The sequence below is a fragment of the Emiliania huxleyi genome (assembly GCF_000372725.1).
Source record: "Emiliania huxleyi CCMP1516 chromosome Unknown EMIHUscaffold_17, whole genome shotgun sequence".
In the NCBI taxonomy this organism is placed as follows: domain Eukaryota; phylum Haptophyta; order Isochrysidales; family Noelaerhabdaceae; genus Emiliania; species Emiliania huxleyi.
Genome location: NW_005200881.1, coordinates 332,617 through 353,055, shown reverse-complemented (window position 1 = coordinate 353,055; position 20,439 = coordinate 332,617). Strand labels below are relative to the sequence as shown.

At 65.0% G+C, this 20,439-nt stretch overlaps 3 protein-coding genes across 3 annotated transcripts; all 3 read left to right on the top strand.

Moving 5' to 3' along the window:
• Window positions 1-3,476: 3,476 nt before the first annotated feature.
• EMIHUDRAFT_462701 (hypothetical protein) lies at window positions 3,477-5,073 on the top strand (the record flags this gene model as incomplete). The annotated part of the gene is made up of 3 exons (XM_005784434.1): window positions 3,477-4,162; window positions 4,402-4,513; window positions 4,618-5,073. 3 exons carry the CDS (start codon window positions 3,477-3,479, stop codon window positions 4,777-4,779), a joined length of 960 nt encoding a protein of 319 aa, XP_005784491.1. The 3' UTR covers window positions 4,780-5,073.
• A 4,521-nt stretch (window positions 5,074-9,594) lies between these two features.
• Window positions 9,595-9,897, top strand: EMIHUDRAFT_202621 (Hypothetical protein; the record flags this gene model as incomplete). The annotated part of the gene is made up of 1 exon (XM_005784433.1): window positions 9,595-9,897. One exon carries the CDS (start codon window positions 9,595-9,597, stop codon window positions 9,895-9,897), a length of 303 nt encoding a protein of 100 aa, XP_005784490.1.
• Window positions 9,898-14,331: 4,434 nt separating this feature from the next.
• Window positions 14,332-16,019, top strand: EMIHUDRAFT_434185 (hypothetical protein). Its single transcript, XM_005784432.1, has 4 exons — window positions 14,332-15,183; window positions 15,266-15,316; window positions 15,384-15,516; window positions 15,584-16,019. Exons 1-4 carry the CDS (start codon window positions 14,347-14,349, stop codon window positions 15,859-15,861), a joined length of 1,299 nt encoding a protein of 432 aa, XP_005784489.1. The 5' UTR covers window positions 14,332-14,346; the 3' UTR covers window positions 15,862-16,019.
• The last annotated feature ends 4,420 nt before the right edge of the window (window positions 16,020-20,439 follow it).

Below are 20,439 nucleotides of genomic sequence, written 5' to 3'. Positions count from 1 at the left end.
CGAAGCCCTTGTGAGCCAGCCGGTGGCGTGCAGGTACTCTCGCAACTGGACGAGTTTTGGGTGCGGGTGGAGGAGTGGGGTGGGTACGACGAAGCCTCGCGTGCTCTTGTTGCCGCGCTCACTGCCAAGTCGACGCCCAAGGGTGAGAGGGTGCTCGCACTCACGACAGCAGCGGCGGCGGCGCAGACGGTGAGGGGCAATGCACAAGCGAGACCCCATGTGCGTGCCAAAGGCGTGGGCTGTGCGAACAGGCGAGAGAAGTCGTCACGCAAGTGGCGGGGGCCACTGCCGTCGTCGCCGCGGAGGTCGACGGGGAGGTGGACCTGTTCCTCGATGACATCGAGAACATGCTCGCGGGCGGGGCGGCGACTGCACGCAGGGCTGCCCGGCACTTGTCGCGAGGTCTGCATCCGCTTGCGATGACTCGCTTTCTCGCGGATGTAGGTAGTCGGCACGGCAGCCACGGCCACGGGCGGCGCGGCGAGGCGCCTCTGGAAGAGCTTTGTCGATCGGCGTGGTGGAGGCTCGTCGAGAGGCTCATTCGCGCGAGCCGCTCCGCCCGGCGCTCCGCCCGACCCCTCGTCGAGCGCAACAGCAGGCCATAGTGTGGACGAATGGGCGGAGCAATAATGTTGTTGATGTGAGTGCAGAGGAAATAAATAAATAAAAACGGACACCTCTCCACTGTGAGATGGGTAAAAAAAAGGAACAGGTCCAGAGTGGAATCCTGTAGTAAAATATTTTCTTCCGTGACTTTATCGCCCTCGCTCATCGAGGAGGCTGCGCTGCACAAGCACGGGTGGGAGGGGCTTCTCCTGATGTCAGTGCCAGTGCGCGCCAGTGGCCCCGTACCTAGTGTTGTGCGAGAGATTTGCTAAATTATTTCTAGAGGCGGCTCCCGTGGTTGACCTAAAAGAAAAAAGAAAAAGAAAACGACAACCCAAGGAGGAATACGACAAAAGAAAGCCCGGGTTTTTCTTTCGTAGGTGTGCCGGTGATAGTACTAGCACGCGCCAGTTCGCACCTGTGTCGAGCCTGTCTGCTGTGAGAGAGAGTTGTTTTGTTTAAATTCTTTCGTAGGCCTCTCTCAGGCGCAGCACGCCAAGCTTGCATCTCGTGCTTGCCGGGCCACTGCGCCCCAGAGTCCTCTCGCCGATCAAAGTGTCCTCTCGCTGGTCAAATGGCACGGAAGCGCTCCAAATCGTTGCCCGACTCGCCGAGCAAACTTGCCGAAGTCGGCAAGACTGAGGCTGACGAGCCTCCGCACAATGTTGGGATTGCCGACTATTTCCTCCTCTGCCTATTTGGACTAGCTTCTATGTTCATACTCAACAGAGGCGTGCAATTCGGTGGCTGGCTACGCGACTGGACCGCTCTTCCTGACCAGGCCATTGAATAGGTTGCCGGCCAAGGCATCACACGCTCGTATGTGAAATGCCATGATCCGATGCATCCAGGGCTGGCAATATGGTGCCTGCCCGAACGGTTGGGATAGGTTGCCAGTGCTACGGAGGTGCGCACAGGTGCGGATGTTGCCGGCAGCGCACATCCGGGTCGCCCACTCTTTTTCCTAGCGGACCGGAGCGGGGAGCGCATCGGCTGGCAGAGGGCCAGCGGTCTCGAGCCAGCGGTGACACAGTCACCCCGGCAGTGTACAATTTCAATTAAATCGAGCCGAAATTAACACGCTGTAGCTCCTCCCGTAATCGCTAGTCGAGCCTAGATGTCGTCGAGCCTCCAGACCCAGACCCCGCTCGGCCTGTGAGATGAGCTCCACTTGCGTCCTGGAGCTGGACCTCTTGCCCGTGCCGCCTGCTAGGCCGCCTGTTGGCTGTCCCAAACTCTGCGTCCGCCCCATGTCCTTTGATCGCGGCGACGGCGCCAGCGGCCGTCGGCCACTCCTCGCGACTGGGCGAGCACCCCGATGCAGTCCTGGGCTGACTGGCTCGGGGGTCGCTTCGCCTTCGGTACATACCCCACTGGGTGGGAGGGGAATCCGCTGTATTCGAGCCCCGCGTGAGAGCGGTTTTGTGCACGAGTCGACAGTCCGAGGCGTTTTTTGCAAAGCAGAGGCGGCTCTGTGAGACCTCTCACGCTCTCAGGCCTCAGCAGCGTCGTGGGCCCGGGGCACATTTTGTCGCATTGTCGGTGGTGTCACGCCGCGTGGTGTATTTAGTTTTGTCTGCGCCTCGCCACGACAAGTGTTCTTCAAGTGAGACATCGGTTTGATATGCCCGACGCGTCCGGGGGAGATTTTCGCCAGTCTCGCCGCAATGGGGGGCCGCGCGGTGCCCTGGCCCCAGCTGACGCCTGTGGGACCTTGAGTCTGACAACGAGCTGAGCTTCTCTCCAACCTCAGCGCAAACCGTAATACCTGGGGCCCCAGCAGGATCCGGTAGGGACGGCAGACGCATACACTCATGCTCGGCCCGAAACACGCCCGGCGCACTGCCTGGGTCCCGCAGAGTGAGCGAACGGCAGCGCCGGCGGGCGCTGTAGACATGCCATGCACTGCTCCGCCCACCCCCCCCCCCCGATGCGCGTTCCGCGGCGAGCGGCTCGCCCCCCATGCACTTCAATCTGGTACAGGCAATTTCTGATGGATATGACCATGCCGTCACGATTCGATCCTCTTCTGTGCGTTGGCTGCCTCGGACACGGACGGGGGACGAGGGCGCGAGGTCGCGGGAGCTTGGGTCGCTATTCACGGAGATCGCGCCAGCTAGCGCTAGATCTGTTGAGGGGGGTGAGAGCGAGCAGAGTTGCGCCTGGATGCGTAGACGCAGAGGCCGTGTAACGCGTGAGGTGCTCCACAGGCTCGGCCCCGCATCTATCGCAAACTCGCCGGCCCGGCGGGCCGCCCAGCTCCTTCCTGTCCGAGGAGGCCACCGGCCAAAAGGCAAAAGCGCATATCTTGAAGGTCCGAGACTGGAAGCCCATATAGGCACCTTACACTCCCCCGCAGTATCGCACCTCTTGAGCGACACTACGTTTCCGCAGCTGGGGATCGGCCGCCGGGGATTCTCCGGGTACCCCTCTTTGTACCCGTGCTGGCCGGATTCCTCCTCCGAGCTCCGTGCTCCGAACAAATCAAGTTCGATCGGCCCCAGTCTCGAACTGGCAGCCACTATCTCACCGGAGGTACCATGTTCCATGTCCGAGGAGGCCACCGGCCAAAAGCGCATATCTTGAAGGTCCGATACTGGAAGCCCATATAGGCACCACACTTCCCCTTTGCCTTGCCAACACGGTACATCCCCCTGTGTCTCACTGTCTCCTCACCGCTCTGCCGCCGCCGAATGTCCGACTACGACTCGGACGGTGTCCGCGAGAACGAGGAGACGAGGCGGAGCAACGTGCGCCGGCTCGCCACCCAGCGCGCCGAGGAGGCGGCTGCCGCCGACGCGCGCACTCGCCGGTAGGACGACGCTCAAGAGCCTCCGCACCGGCGCGATCAGCCGAACCCAGCCTGGGCCATGCGCGTGTGCTCGACGTCGCTGGCTCTCGCTCTGCTGGCGTTTCATGCGGCTGAGGCCGTCGTGCTCCAGCCGCGCGTGAGGGCGCCATTGTTTCCCTCACCGCACGCCCTGCGCTGCCTCTCTTCTTCGGTGCGCCTCGCGGCGGAGCCGTCAGAGACCGAGGCAGCCGCAGGCGACGGCGCCGTGCCCGACGGCGAGGGGATGTCGGACGCCAAGGCGGAGAAGGCGGCCAAGAAGGCGGAGAAGGACGCCCTTCGCGCGCAGATCGACGAGCTCGAGAAGAAGCTCACCTCCGCGCGCGGCGACTTCGTGGCCGCGCAGGACGAGGCGAAGGACGCGGGCGAGAATGGCTACCTGCTCCTCGCTGCCAACTTCGAGCGCGAGCGGCAGCGCGCGCGGACGGAGCTGGATGGACAGGCGGGGTACGGCCGTCTCGAGGCGATGCGGCCGCTCCTCCCGTTCGTCGAGCAGTTTGCGGCGCTGCAGGCCGAGGCGGACGGCGCGGACGGCGGCGCTGCAGAGGTGCACAAGTACTACTCGGGGATCCACAAGCAGCTGACGCAGGCGATGGGCGAGCCGCGCCGGCCACCCCTCTGCCTCTGCAGCCTGACAGCGCGCACGCCGCCTCTTCAGGTGCTCGAGGCGGCGCAGCTCGAGCCCTTCGATAGCGCGCCGGGCGACGCGTATGACTGGAGGAGCGCGACGCACCTCTCGACACACACACCTCGACGCAACCCTGTCGGCACACACGCCTCGACGCACACACACCTGCCGACACAAGTCCTCCGCGCCGCGGTTCTCGCCCGCGTGGGCCCGATCCGTGCCGGGGGGGCGTCGGTGGTTCCGCCGCGCCTCGCCTCTGCCCTCCCGCCCTCTGCCCTCCTGCCCTCTCCCCTCCTGACTCTGCCCTCGGGTGCTGCAGGCGGCACCGCGAGGTGGAGAGGCGCCCGAGCGAGGAGGTTGCAAAGAATTGCGTCCTCGAGCAGACGGCGCGAGGCTACACCATGGGGGGGGAGCTGCTGCGCGAGGCGGAGGTGCTTTCAACCCGCCGCGCACACACGCCGCCTTCCCCCTCCCCTCCCCACCGCCTGCCCGACCCCACACCCGCCCCTCCCACCCCTCTCTCTCCCGTCGCTAGGTCGTCGTCTCTTCGGGCTCCGCCGCCGCCGCCGCCGCTGCCGAGGCCGAGGCGGCGGCCGCTGCGGCGGACGCGGCTGCTGCGGTCGAGGCTGCAGCTGCGGCGGACGGCGAGGAGGCGGGCGAGGCTGGGCCTGAGGCGGGGCCTGAGGGATCGGAGTAGCACGGCGTGCCGGGGGGGGGGGGGGGGGGGCTTCGAGTAGGTCTGTCTAGGGGTCACCACAGCAAACGGACCGGAGAGCGAGCCCAGCTCGACTGCAGCCCTGCACCTCGAGAGCGGGCGCGGGGCTGCCAGGTGCTCGCTAGTGGCGTGGCTTGGGCTGGCGCTCGTGTGCACGGTTGGTGTAGGCATGGCGCTAGTTTGGGGCGAGGTGGGGAGGCGTCCGCGTGTCGACTGTCGTTTCAGCGGGCGGGTGCGCCTGCGCGCGTGCGATACAAAAGATTTTTGAGGTCCGGTACACGGAAGCGTCTGGGTAGCGTTGGCATAGCCAGGGTGATGTGTCGCGCGACATCTCCTTCGTGGGGCGCCAAGCGCAACGCACGAGACTTGGTCGTGCGCCCCGGAATGCGGAAAGGTTACTTCCCCCAGGATTGGTCTTCTCTGCCTGCGCGCTCGTGCGGGAACACCCTCGGGCCGGCCGGGTGGGGCTGCGGCTGGAGCTAGCATGGCTCGGTAGAGCCGAGACCCCGTGTTGAGGCGGCGTTCCTGTGGGTGGCTGTGGAATCGGCAGATTCGACCTTAGAGATCTCCAGTATTCTCATCCCAGTGGATGGACGTCCGGACGCCCCTTTGTGTTCCTCTCGCCGTCCGCCAGCGAGACGCTCTGTCGCTGGCGGCCGCAGTTTTCTGTAACGGAAACGTGTTTTAAAGTGTCTAAGTGACACTGTGAAAAAGTGAAAGCGCTAAGCGGTAGCGGACCCCTCGGCGTTTGCGCTGATAGATAGTATGTGAAGCAATTGGGGAGCGGCCGCAACACTGCTCGGTACCCCCCCCTGCACATCTAAAGCCATGGCCGATCTCCCCCCCAGCAACAGAGCTCTGGTGCTGGGGGGGGGGGGGTGCTGGCCGATCTCTGTACAGACAGCTGTGAGTAAGTAGCGTTCCAGGGGCGAGAATTTATGGTCTCACCGGCGTACCCTCCTACTGCCAGCCAGGCGGCGCGGTGAACACAACTGCCTCGTACCGCTCAAACACGAGCCGAGGGGGGAGGGGGCGGCGGCGGCGAAGAGGCGGGAGCTGGGTCCAGTGCGCTCTGCTGCTGCTGGGGGAGGGGTCGCCCCCCCGGGTCCCGACCCCTCCAGCAGCAGAGCGCTGCTGCCGGGGGGGGGGGATCAGACCCCCTTCAGCAGGGATGGCTTTAGATGTGCAGGGGGGGTACCGAGCAGTGTGCGGCCGCTCCTGAAGGAGTAAATTTTCTTCTCATAACACTCTGTGACTGTGAACTGTGAATCGTGAAAGTTCGGCGGTTAGTGGTGCACTATTATCCACTAACCTCCGAGAAGCCCATCGGCTCGCTTCTCATCGCCAACCCTGTCAGCAGAGTCCTCTCCTACGGGAATGTACGTAAGTAAGAGCCACATACAACGACAAGCGTCGCGCTGAGGGAGGGTGTAGAGGATGTAGAGTGTAGAGCGCTGTAGAGCTGTAGAGATGTGTGAGCGCTGGAGAGCGCTGTAGAGCGCTGTAGAGCTGTAGAGCTCTACATCCGCCGCGGGACGAAGCGCCTCCGTTGTAGAGCGATGTAGAGGCGCTCTACAACGTAAAATCTCTACAACAAACTCTACATCGTAAGCCGCGAACGAGGCACGATCGCTCTCCAACATGAGGCGCGTTGCACTTGCCAATGCGGCCCTGGCCTTCTGTCTGCCCGCCCAATGGGTGGCAGGTGCCTCTGTTGCTGTGGCATGCCTCACGGCTGCGACTGGCCGGCGCCTCGGCGCGTCAGCTCGGCTCGGCGTAGTGATTAGTGGCCAGCGCAACTCGCCTGGACTCAACGCTCAGCCAGGAGCTCCCGCACGCACTGGCCAGGCGCTGGCGCGAGTCATGGCGCATGCAACGCGTCTGAATGCTCGCCTCGCCTCGCGCAAATGCGACCGTCCTCGCAGCCGACAGTCCACCGCCTGAAGCACAGCGACGAATGCGGCACCGGCGACACATGGCAGGCTGGTCATGACGCAGTTATAGGGTGTTGTGTGCCGTCGGAGTGACTCTCTGTGTGTCAGGGATAGTCAGGGCTGTCCATCAGAGCTCCAGTAAGCTCGGAGACACCCCATTAGCGCGGCTCGACCTCTTTGAGTCACTGCCTTCCCGGCGGTGTGTGGCTGTAGAGCCTCGACAACAAACTCTACCGCAAAATCGCGCTCTACATCGCTCTACAACGGAGGCGCTTCGTCCCGCGGCGGATGTAGAGCTCTACAGCTCTACAGCGCTCCAGAGCGCTCTACAGCTCTACAGCTCTACAGCGCTCTACACTCTACATCCTCTACACCCTCCCTCACGCCTCAGGCGTCGCGGGGGAGCTTTTGCGAGGGAGGGCGAGACGACGATCGAGGGGTCCCGTACCACGCGGAATCGACCCTATCCAGTGCTCAAGTGCTCAAGCTTTTGCGACGGCGTTTTTTAGCTCGGTGGGCCAGCATTTCGGCGATAGTTTACTGATGAACTACTGCCCGGCAATTAGCAGGCGGACAAAGGCCGAGCTGCTATGCCGCAGTTCGGTGGCGCCGTGCCGGTGGTGCTCAGACCGGTGCGCAACCCACACGCAGCCACACCTCACGCGCGCTCCACCGCGGCCCGACCGGCAGTACGGTCCTTGGCCCTGCAGGTGCCGCTGCAGACGATGGGACCCATCGTCTGACCCTATGATGGCAGGATCCAGCAACTGGGGCACCACGCCTCAGCAGGAGGACACCGCGTCGAGCGGGATGGCGGAGCGCATCTCCACCCAACAGGGCGTGCTGCATGACGCCAGCACCGAGTGCTGGGGAGGCCTCCTCACAGGCACGGCCTGCAAAACCGGTGAGCGCAGCGCATCATGAAAGCACATCGCGACCCGCGCCGCCTCACTCGCGCCTCTAGGACGACCTCTCCCTACTCCTCCCTCCTCCAATCCCCTTGCAACAGGGCTTTACGTCGCGTGGAGCAATTCCCAGACGGCCTTCTCGGCGCACTTTTGTGCGAGCTGCCAGCAGTGTGGCGGTGCGCCCGCCGCGTCCCTTCCATTGTCTCCTCGCCGAGTTCCCAAATCCTCCTTCCCTCTCCGCTCCGCGCACCCACGCGCTTGCAGTGCATATCCCCGTCTCCCGCATGGTGGTGATGCCCGATAACTCAAAGAACACGCTCATCAACTCGCCGTCCAACGGAGTCTGGACGTCTCACCTGAAGCTGCCGCACTTCCGCGTCCTCAACCAGACGTGCGCTTGCTGCACCCCAGCCCCCTCCGCTCCGGTGGACCACCCCCTCCAACCCTCCGCACAAGCAGCAGCAACCAGCACGCCGCCATCCTCCCTTCAACCCCCTCCAACCAGGCGCCGCTGCAAGGGCCCGCAGATTGCTGTCTTCTCTGATACGCTCACCTCACACCTCGGCGGGCTACAAAGAGACTTTCACCTCCCAGGCCCGCACCAAGCAAGACAGCAAAACGTTCCTCTTCTCACGGACAAGCGTCTCTGATGCCCGCTCCCTTCCGGCCGCTGGCTGCAGTCTTGTCCAGACACGGAGAGGAGATCCTCATGCTTGAGGTGCGCAGAGGCAGCGGCCCGCCCAGCCTTTTTCCACCCCTCCTACCTCTCTTTGCAAGACTCGTTGGGCGCTGCTCGGTAGCAAGACTCACTTGGTGCCGCCGCCGCGATGCAGGGCTGCTTTCGCGCAATACCGCCCGAATGGCAACGCAAGACACACCAGGCCTCGTTGGAACAGTGCATCAAGTTCGAGCTTGCACATGGCACGCTGGTGCGCCACCACACGTTGCCGTTCGTTTTGCCTCCCTCACAGCCCTAGTATGCACTAATGGCTGAAGGTGCCCGTCATCGAGAAACTGGCATTGATGAGAGGCGCCCGGAGAAGCGGCCCAGCTGCGGCGCTCGCGGTGGCCAGCGACTCGCCGTCAGCGGCAGTGGAGGTGGAGGTGGCGACGATCGTTGCGACGTGCTCACCGAGCTGTCTCAGACCCGCGGGCGCTACCTCCGCCGCTGTGACCAACACCCGCGATTTTGCGAGCGTCTGCCGCGTCGCCCCTTCATCGTATGTGCTTCATGCAAAGACGCAACGCGCGGCAAGCGAGTCGGACTCCGCGGCGCCTACACCACCCGCGCCGGTTCCCGTGCCAGAGCTTCCCCCAGCGCCGGCCCCAGGCAGCATCTGCAGGCCGGTGGCGCTGAGGGCGGCCGCATGGCCAGCGGCGCCGCCGGGGCAACTGCCCGTCACCACGGGCGTCGTCATTGGCTCGATCGACATCGTCGGATGCGCCGTCCCTGCGGGTCAGGCGATGGTGATGCATACAAACCCGCCGCGGCAAGCCCTAGCCGCACAGCAGGGCGTCATCCCGCAGCCGTTGCACCTGCCCTCAGCTGACATGCAGTTTCTGCGCTACATGCAGAGCATGTCCGTGCCCACGCCGGGGCAGCCAACGCCTCCGCAGCATCGCTCGCCCGCGCTTGCGCCCACGCCCGCTCCCTCCGCCTTCAAGGCATTTGTCAGGCTCGGGGCAACTCCAGCATACCTGCAACCATGAGTGAGTCAAATACACGTGACGTCCTGTCAGATGGAGATAGAGAAAAGTAGTGCGGAGCCGAGTCGCAATGGTATATATTTTCTGGGTGTAATGGAGAGGAAGTATGTATGTAACTAGTGAGAGGACTCGAGATTGGTTCGAGATTGGGGCAGACTTTTCGGCGGGCGAAATGCGGCGGTTTGGATGCGTCCCCTTTGGTGACGACCTGTTGGTACGACCTGTGGGACGACCTGTGGCAGCGACCGATGCCGTCACCGGACGCGGCGGCGAGGCACACGGGCGCCGGCGTGGCGCGTCGGCAGGCCCACCACGAGCGGATGCGCGACGAGCGCGCTCGGGAAGCGGCCGCGGGCGACGCGGAGCTTCCGCCGGAGGACGACGCGGTCGAGATGGCGAGCGCCGCCCAGCTGCTGGACAGCGTGGCGGAGGTGGGCCCGAACTACACCCTGCTGCGCAGCAAGGAGACGAAGGCGAAGCGGCGGAAGCGACAGCGCGAGGATGCCAGGGCATATAGGTGCATGCGCATGTGCATGCACATGTCGATATAGGTGTCTAGCGCGCGGCGAAAACCCAAACAAGAAACTCAAGTCATCAAAGTGACTTAAAACCCACTTTCACGAAAAGACACATGAAACACGAGAGTCTCTCCTGGCGCACACAGGTGATCTGGGCCGCGGCAGATAGAGAAACACACCAGACATGACACACGGCCGCAGAACGTAAGACGCCGTCACGCGAGGCACGGGCCCATCCGCTCGCGACCATCAACGCTCAGGTCCTTTTGTCTGAAAACAGGGGCTGGAGGGGCGGCGGCAGCGCGCATGGGCGTACCATCTGAATGGGCGGAGGCGCGCACGGGCGGACCCCGGCAGGCGAGAGCTTGAGCGCCTGTGGAGAGCGGAAGGCGTGGTGAACCGCGCCCCCTCCGCGCGTGTGAGAGTTGCGCCGCGCACCGACTCCATCGACGCAGCCACGGGAGACAGGCACTGCGAGCCTACTCCATGACGCGCAGAGGTCGATGCCAATGCGATATGGGTCACATGGGCGCGGGAGGGCGCGCCTGGTGCTGACCATCCCCCTCCTACGGGGCTCCTGCTCGACCCACACAGAGGGAGAGGGGCGGCGCTCCTCCGCCCCGGGAGTGCCGTCACCAGAGATAGCCCCCAAGGCCATGCGCCGAGAGCTTGCGGCGGCTCCCTTAGGGGGCTATCCTCCTGAGAGAGTCCGGGCGTGCCGACTGGCGAGCTCCGAGGGGGCTGGACCTGCTTCGGCTTCGGTGCGCCAGTCACCGAGGCGGAGTCATCCACGGCAACGCGGACGGCCAGCGGCGAGAAGAGGGAAAGGGGTCTCAGCGGCACGGAAGCAGCGCCGTGTCGATGCTGGAAGGTGCGTGCAGAGCTCACATCCTGCGAGACGGGCGGCGGAGGCAAGGCGCCGGCCGAGTTGACGGCTGCCGACACGAACTGGAATGGCCAACTGCCGAGCTCCATGGCGCGTTGGTGCATGTCAAGGCGCTGGCGTTTGGGCGTGTCCGAGTCGGATGGGCACGGCTTGAACGCCGCCTGCGCCTCTGGGCCGTGAGGCACGTCTCTGCTTGTGACGAGCTCGGTCGCCAGCGGATTGCCCGGGCGCTTGGGCCGATAGCCGGGCGAGGAGGTGGTGGCCTGCTCGCGCTCGAGGTGCAGCTCGACCAGCTCGTCCTCCAAGCCAGTCTCCGAGTGCTCGCTCAGCATTAAGCACGCGCGGAGCTTGGAAAGGGGGGCTCGCGAAGCGGCGTGTAGCAGATACGCCAATGCGACAAACAAAACTCCAATGCGATGTAATGGGGGAAGGGCGCGCGCGTTTCGCGGCCGCCGCCCGCAACAGATGGAAGATGAGCGATGGCAACCCTCGGAGACCCGTGTTTACTTTTTTGGCCCTTGCCCTGCGAACGCGCACCCCCGGGGCTAGGGCTTTCTTGCCCGCAACCCGATCCCGATCATCCGGCCCGCTGGGTGCGCTTCTTAGCTCCCCGGCCCTGGATGTGAGGCTAATGACCGCACTCCAAGTGCTCCAAGTGCAATTACAGTCGTACTCGAGTAGTTGGGTCGTGGCTCGGTATCCAGATTGATCTTTTTCAGTGTATATGTATCTCTCTCTCTCAGTGTACGTACGTACTTTCGACCTGGCTGAGCCGGGCGAGGCCCCCGGGGGCAAAGACGAGATCAGCGAGGTCAAACTTTGGACCCCCCTCCGGGGTGGCTTGCCCGTTGGGGTCGGCCGCGCCGACACCGGAGGCAACCCCGGCTCCGTTGGAGACAAGTTCGCCTTCGGCAACACCGAAGAGCGCGCCCGCCTTGCAAACATGGGCTGCAAGCAACGCGGGTTCCGTGGTCAACGGGCGTTCGACCACACCCACCGGCCAAGGCTACGTCAAGTCACAGCGTGGCCACTACCATGATGGGATCTTCACCAAACGAAACAAGTTCAACCTGCTTCTCCACGAGACATTCGGCGGCGGCTTCTCGCCGCCAGCAGTTGCAAAGATCAACCGCCTTGCGCGCAAGGCTCAACGCTCGGGCGTTGACCGCACCGCGTACCCTCCCCACTCCCGCCTCTCATTTGTGTCACACCACGCGGAACGCATCTCCATCGCTTCGGTGAAGGGGGTGAACCGTGCCATCCTCGATCGCCGTGCAAAGCTCGCTTCCGAGCTCTCACGCCGCGCGTAGGGCCCTCAGGGGCCTAGAGAACACAAACCCCCTCTCTCTTTTCTCCTCATGTACGTAGCTCTTACGTACATTCCCGGAGGAGGACTGCTGACAGGGTTTGCGATGAGGAGCTGCGCGAGCGCGGGTGGCCCCCTCCCTCCCCGCCCTTGGCCGCCGGGCGGACGACCGGACCGCGGCTTGGCGCGGCGAGCGAGGCCGACCGCGGGGAAGGGGGCCGGTGAGGATGGATAGCGTTCGTGTTGTTGGGCTCATGAACGGGAGGGCGGCACCCCCCGGTGGCGCTCCGGCCGGTGTGCGCTTGGGCACGTGGAGTTGGATTCGGGTACTTTGCTGGTATGGTATCTGTGAATAAGTGGAGTATTTACTTTTACACCCCTTTTGGGGTGTTCACGACCACTTGCGGTCATTACGCACTTGTGTGTTCACGCCCCTTGCGGCGATCGTTTCACAGTCTCATACCGTTTTCAAGGAAAAACAAAATACGCGAACCCCCCCCCCCCTTCTCTGACGTAGCCAGCCCTCTTGTGGCTTCGACGCACACGCTGCTTCAGCCACAGAGTCCTGGACATGTCTATCAGAACTTCCTTGGGGGTGGGAGTCGCTAAACATATTCGCCGGGGCGGTCACCGCTGCCGCCCCCGGGGCGGTCGCCGCTGCCGCCCCCACAGGGCGATTTCAGCAAGTTTCATTATGAGTCGCCAGTTCGAACTATGAGTTGTCGATTCGACTCTCGGGGCCGCAGCCGTTGCTGCCCCCGTCCCCCCCCCTCGGGTTCGTCAAGCGCCCGCCGTTTAAGTTTCGGGCGCTCATGCCTAAGTGAGGGTGTGAACGGGACTACGCCGCCCCTCCCTGAGAACGAGCAGCACACCCCCCCAACGACTAGCCGATGCCCGAACATCCTCTTAGTCGTTGCATATGTTAGCTCGTACCTAAGCTACGGTGTCATGCTGAATGAGTACGGCGACGCAACCTCCGTCTGCTCACACCATCTCTCTATGGGATGGGCGTCTTGTCTATTCATGTGTGAAAGGAGGGTCCCAGCGCCGGGGCGGCAGGCAAATTGTCCTATGCCTCTTCAATGCCATCTTCAGATTCACCCTCGTAGTCCTCGTAGTATTCGTCCTCGGCCGTGGCGAGGTAGTGCTTAACAACACCGTCATCTTGCTCCTCATTTGCTTTGGAAGCTGACGGCGATCTTTTCCAGGATCTCATCCCGGATCTTCTTGCTGTAGCACAGCTTCGGGTTCTTGTACCAGCAGTGCTTGATGTGGTGCTGGTGGTCCTTGCCACAGACCTCACCGTTTGGGAAGCGGTACGGGCACTGCGTGACCGGCTGAGTGCACTCGCTCCTGTTGTGGTTACCGTCGCAACGGGAGCAACGGCCCTGTAGGCCCGAGTCCCACGTTGCGGTGGGTTTGGAGGATCCCGGGGGAGGCTTGTCTCGCTCTTGGCGCCTGTCCCCGTCGTCGCGCCCCTGCCGATCACGAGGTTTCTCTGGGCCCCTCATTGGCTTGTCAGCCCGCCTCTCGGGTGCAGTATACAGCAACCGCGCGTGTTGAACTTTCGTCGACTGGAGTTTTGTCTCTCGCGTCAGCGAATCTTGCATGTTCTCGGCCAGCTTGTCGACGTGCTGCTTGTAGAATCATTGTAGTCATCTGTCGGCTTTCCGAGCAATATGCCAACACCGCTGATGCACGACTCATACATGCCCTCGGTCTCAGCGTTGATCGAGAAGACAAAGTTGTCATAGAGCTCCGCCGCCGACGGCTTTGGGTCGAGGTCGTCGACGCGAGAGAGCCAGTTGTTTTTGAACACCTGCGGGCTCTGCTCCGCCTGTAGGCGCATGTCGCGCAGCATCTGCCGTAGGATGGGCTGGACTTGTTGGCCGCCCATGAAGTCCGCCTTCATAATCTCCATCGCATGCACACCGCTCTTGCCGGCGCGCTTAGCTAACTAACGATTGCTTGGAGCACTTGGTTATACTTGGAGCACTTGGAGTGCAGTTATCAACCTCACATCCAGGGCCGGGGAGCTAAGAAGCGCACCCAGCGAGCCGGATGATCGGTGTCGGGTTACGGGCAAGAGAGCCCTAGTAGCCCCGGGGGTGCGCGTTCGCAGGCAGGGAAAGGGCCGTAAAGTAAACACGGGTCTCCGAGGGTTAGTTCCGTGTACCGGGTTTCCCTAACACACCACATGTACTCCACGTACGTACACGGACACGCCTCGCGAGGTTATCGGGGACTTTTTATGTCGCTAAAATCCGCTGATATCCGCGCGAATGTCGAAATGATTTCGCATCTCGCGCTCCTGATCGGCGGCGCCTCTGCGCTGCAGCTGCGACCGCGCTGCGGTCACGTGCGCTGCGCCGGCGATTACGAGGCGAAAAATCCGCTCATCTCCCTCCTCGGCACGCTTCTCCCCAGCAAGGGCGGCGAGGCACAGCAGACAGCGGTGGATGCGCTTGCGGACATCGACTGGGAGTCGCCCAAGGCGCGCGGTCTCTCGACGGAGCAGATGGCCGGCCGAATCGACACCGGTCTGCGCGAGCGCGGCTGGTTTGTGACCGGCCGAGGGATGCCGGAGCTCTTCAGCGACAGCTTTCGCTTCTCGGACCCGGACGTGCAGCTGGACGGGTACGAGCCGTACTGTCGGCAGGTCCGCCGGCTCTTCAATCAGGAGACTTCCGCCATGGAGGTGGTCTGCGCTGCAGCCACGGGCCCTCGGGCAATCACGGTGGTCTGGCGGTTGTCGGGCGGCGTTAACCTCGGCGCGTTTGGTGTCGCAATCAAGCCGTACGTCGTGACCACCACGCTGGAGACCGACGCCGACGGCCTCGTCTCTGCCCAGGAGGACCACTTCTCCATCCCCGGCTACGACATCCTCCTCTCTGCGCTGCTCCCGCCGCTGCGCCCGCTGCTGCAGCCCGAAGCCCCGCCCGTGTCGGTTCTCGCATCCCGGTACGACCCGCTCACGTGCGAACCGCTCGCGCCCACGGCTTCCGACGAGGAGGAGCCCGGTGTGGCGACGAAGGGCGTGTGGTTTGCGACGGAGGCATTCGGAAAGCTCGCGGCCGCGGTCAAGGGGCCGCCGCCGCCGCCGCCGCCGACGGAGCCGCCTCCAAAGGAGTCGGACCCTTAGATGAATGCGGCCCCGCGCGCACCGACTCGCACTCGAGAGAGGACGCGCACTCAGTGTGCCACCATAGGACTTGGACGAGGCGATCGAGCGCCTGGCGGCTGACTACGAGGGGAGCGAGGCGGACCCGCGGCCCTCCTCTGACGAGTCGTCTTCATCCACTCAGCTCGGGTCGCACTGTTCACCAGGGGGACCCGCGGCCCTACTTTCTCACCGGCGCGATGGACGTCGCGCTCTACGACGAGCAGTGTGAGTTCGCAGACCCGTTCGTCGCGTTCCGTGGCCGCGACCGCTTCGTCGCCAACCTCGAGAACCTCGCGGGTGAGAGACGCCCTCCCGCTTGCAATCCCAGCTGGCCCTGGATCAGCCGAGGTGGCTGGCCGCGCAGGCGGCTTCATCACCGAGTCGTCGACGCGCACGCTCTCGTCCGAGATCGAGCGGGGCGACGCGGCCGCGGGCGTGCCGCCGTCGTACAAGACGAAGCTGCTGGTCAAGCTGCGGCTCGGCCTGCCGTGGAGCCCGGTGCTGGCGTGGCCGTGGGGCGTGGAGCACGTCTTCGACCCGGCGACTGGCCTGGTCGTGCGCCACCTCGAGAGCTGGGACGTGAGCCCGCAGGAGGGCATCCGGCAGCTGGTCAGCCCCGGGGCGGGCAGGAAGGTCAAGTGAGGTGTCTCTGCGCTAGCCTAAATAGACCGGGCAGTCTGACAAGGGCGGCTTCTGCGTCCACCACCCTCGCCCAGGGATCTACAATGCTGTCTTAAGGTCCGACAGGTTCGGCACCGGGCACCGCCTCGGTATACAAAATGCGCCTGCGGGCGGACCCTCACAGATCACAGATCACTTGATCTCAGCGCTTTCCGTCTCGAAAGAAATCCCTTTGCCCCAAACGATGGTGGGGCGGCGCCCTCAGCGCCCTTGTCTCTTCTTGCGCTGTCCTCACGCGCGCGCCTTGCCTCAGGTGTACCAGGGCGGCGAGGATGGGCGTGGCCGGCGCATTTTCGTCGGCAACGTCAACTACGAGGTCAACGAGGACGAGCTCAGGGATCACTTCGGCAAGGTGCGCATCACGCGCAGGGCCCAAACATGCGCAGCTGCGCGCGCGCGCGGGGGGGGGGGGGGGGGTGGCGCCAACTATCTGCCTGCCCCCTGCCTACAGTACGGCGACATCTCGATGCTCTCCGCCAAGGAGGGCTTTGCCTTCATCGAGTACACAGACCCCAACGCGGCCACGGTGCGCGCTCTCTCTCCCCTCCCCTTCACTGCCGGCCTCTTCGCCCGCACCCCGTCCCGCCCTTCTTGCTCGCTACCCACCGCCCCCCGCCCACGCGCGGCAGGACGCCATCCGCGGGATGCACAACTTTGAGATGAAGGGGCGCGGCCTTCGCGTCGAGTTGGCGACGCAAAAGACGGAGGACCGGGGGCCGCCGATGCGGAGGGACCGGCGCGACGCGGACCGCGACGGCGGAAACTTTGGCCGCGGCGACGGCGGAAACTTTGGCGAGCGCGGCCGCGGCCCGCCGCGCCAGTCGGAGCGCAACGACCCGACGCGCCACCTCTTTGTGGGCAACCTGCCCGACACGACTGGCGAGCAGGACCTGCGCAGCCACTTTGAGCGGTGGGGCAAGGTGACGCGCGTCAAGTTCCTGCCCAAGGCGAACGGCAAGACGACGCTGGCCGCCTTCATCGACTTCGACTCCGTCGACGAGGCCATCGGCGCCAAGCAGGAGGAGCACGACGTCGGCGGAAACATCCTCCGCCTCGACTTCAACCGCGCGCCGCCGTGGGGCGACAACCGCGGCGGCGGCGGCGGCGGCGGCGGGGCGCCGCCGCCGCGGTACGACGATCGGGGGCCGCCCCCGCGGGACGACTACGACCGGCCGCCGCCTCGCTATGACGACTATGATCGGGGCCCTCCGCCGCCGCGCTACGACCGGTACGACGACCGCGGGCCGCCGCCTCGCTACGACGACAGGGGCCCGCCTCCGCGCTTCGACGACTACGACCGGGGCCCACCCCCGCGGTACGACGATCGGGGCCCGCCGCCTCGCTACGACGATCGCGGCCCGCCGCCCCGCTACGACGACTACGACCGCGGCCCGCCCCCGCGCGAGCGCGACTACTACGACGAGCGGCGGTACAACTCACCCCCCCTCCCCGAGACCACCGCCCGACAGCACCAACACCGCACCCCCGCGGCGCGCGCGCGAGAGAGACGGAGAGGGCAGAGGAAGAACGCGCAGGAACGGCCAGCGTAGCTCCCAACAAAGCGCTGACGACCATCCTACTTAGGGCCACCACCCATGGACTGATGCTCTCCCCCTTCCCAGCTCGCACCTGCCTGCCGCTCCTCAATCCGCCCCCTCCTCGCGCCCCACGCGTCTTGCCCCCCCGACGCTGGCCTCTCCCCCGCTCAGGTACGACGACCGCGGCCCGCCTCCGCGTTACGACGACCGCGGCCCGCCGCCCCGCTACGACGATTACGAGCGTGGGCCGCCGCCCCGGTGTGCCACACGCGCACACGCACGCGGCAGCACACACACCAGTGCAGCCCACGCGCCCACTCCCCCCCCCCCCCCCCACCTCTTCTCCTCTTCTCCTCTTCTCCTCTTCTCCTCTTCTCCTCTCCCACACCTCTCCCCACGGCGCGGGGCCAGGCAGGGCCAGCGCTCAGTACCGACTCCTGAATCTAATATAGCAACTCCGAGACAGGCGGCCCTCGGCATCGACGTGCTCTCGCTCTCCGCCACGCCCATCCCGCGCACCATGTACATGTGCATGTCCGGCATCCGCGACATGTCCTCCCTCGAGACCCCCCCCGACGGGAGGAGGCACGCCCAGAGATGCTAAAAGCCCAGAGATGGCGCCGCATGGCCGTCTCCACCTCGCTGCATCTCGGATCACGCCTCGCGACCCCTCTCCCCTGCAGGCCCGTCGAGACGCGCGTCATGACGCGGCAGCGCGAGCTCCTTTCCGCGAGGCCGCCCTCCCCGCAGGACGAGTGTCCATGACGCGCCCCTCCGGCCCCTCCAGGCACGACGAGTCGGTCTGTGACGCCATCCGCGCGGAGATGGCTCGCGGCGGGCAGGCACCCTTCCTGGACACGCTGTACACACCTCCTCCACGCCTCCTGCACGCCTCCTGCACGCCTCCTGCACGCCTCCTGCACGCCTCCTGCACGCCTCCTGCACACACTGGCGCAAGTCTTCTTCGTCATGCTAACCCCAACCCCAACCCTAACCCCAACCCTGACCCCAATCCTGACCCCACCCCCAACCCCACCCCTAACCCCAACCCCCGACCCAGGTCTTTTACGTCGTGCCTCGCATCGAGCACGTGCAGCGCGAGATGGACTTCCTCACGAGCCTCGTCCCCGAGGCGCGCCTCTCGTACGCGTACGGCGAGCTGCGCGACCTCGAGCCGCGTCCTCGGCACGGACCCTTCCCTCACCCTTCGCTCGCACCCTATCTGCAGGCAGCTGACACCGCTGGCGTCGGCGTACCTCGTCTCTCGGTCCCTTCCCCGACCCTCCTCTCGCGCCCTGCTGCAGGCGGGCTGCGCGACCTCGAGCGGCGGATCGTCGACTTCACGCTCGGCGAGTCGGACGTGCTGGTGGCCACCACAATCATGGAGAACGGGATCGACATCCCCAACGTCAACACGATCGTCGTGCAGGACACGCAGCTCTTCGGCCTCTCGCAGCTGCACCAGCTGCGCGGCCGCGTCGGGCGCGCCTCGGTGCAGGCGTACGCGCTGATGATGCACCCCGACCCGGCGACGCTGCGGCCCGAGACGCTCGAGCGGTTGCGAGTCCTCCAGAGAGAGACGGGGCTCGGCGCGGGGCGCGCCGTTCCCTCTCGCGCGACGCCGTCTTGCTGTTTGGGCCGCCCCATCACACGCATCGGTGTGAACGAAGGCACGCCCTCTCGCGCGCCGACCTCGAGCTGCGAGGCGCCGGCACGCTCTTCGGCACGGCGCAGAAGGGCAGCTTCGGCGCCAAGGAGGTCGGGACCGACTTCTACTTCGAGGTGCTGCAGCGCGCGATGCGCTACATCGAGGAGCAGCGCGAGTCGGGCGTCGACGCGGCCGACATCAACACGGCGCTGCAGGGAGACGAGCTGCTCGCCGCCCTCGGCCTCGACGGCGACGAGTCGTCGCTGATGGACCTCTCCGACGCGCTCGCCGCAAAGTGAGGCATGCAGCGTAAAATTTTCGCCCTGTTTGGTTGTGCGCCCGCCCCGCGTGTGCCGGCCACCCCGCGCTGCAGTAACGCCGAGAAATACGTGTTACGTGTTACGTCACAGACACAGTACACTGGGCGGTCCACACCCGTACCTGTGTTTATCTTGAGACACATGTATTATGCGAGGCCGTATAAAGCTTCACGCGCAGACGCTCGCTGTGTCGCAGCACCGCGCACCGCGCGGCCCTTCTCAGGTCACGCATCAGGCATCACGATAGAGGATCGAGCCTCGCGAGGGACCCCTGCAGTCGCCCACACCACGACCGCCCACCACGGCCCCGAGGAAAAACTACGGATGCTGTCTACTCTCAGCGACTCACCGACATCGGCCTCCCATCGCGCTCACTTCAAGCGAGAGAGCTGCTCCCGCTTGCGCTCCACCTCTCTCGCCCTCTCAGCCGCAAACTGCTCGACCGACTGCTTCGCCTCCGAGGCCGCTTTTCCCGGCATAGTGAACGCCTCGCTCAACAGCCGGTCCACCTCGCCCTGAGCCGCGGCAGCCGCACGCCCCGGAGCCGCCCGCACGCTCTCCGCCGCCTCCTCCGCCGTCGCCTGCGCCGCCGCCACCGCCGCGTCCAATCGATCCTGCGCCGCCGCCTGAGCCTTTGCTGGCGCCGCCTGCACCTCCGCCGCGATCGCCTCCGCCTTGGCCCTTGCGGCGGAGGCGACGGCATCGGCAGCGCCGGTCACGGCTTCGCCGACCGCGGCCGCAGCCTTGTCCAGGACCCCAGGCGCAGGAGGCGGAGGCGGCGGGATCGCCTCATCCGCAATAGGCGCCTCCGTCTCTGGCTGCTCAGCTGTGAGGCGCACCGAGCGGCGCGGCGTGAGCGTGGGCGCGAGCGAGGCCAGAGCGCCGAGCCGCAACGCGGAGGAGCCCGAGGTGCACAGAAGGAGAAGTGCGACCGAAGCCTTCATCTTGGTTCTTCATAAAGAGAAAGCGAAAAACCACACAAGGCACTCTCTCACATGACAAGCGATCCCACGTCAGCGATTGTGGGGACTAC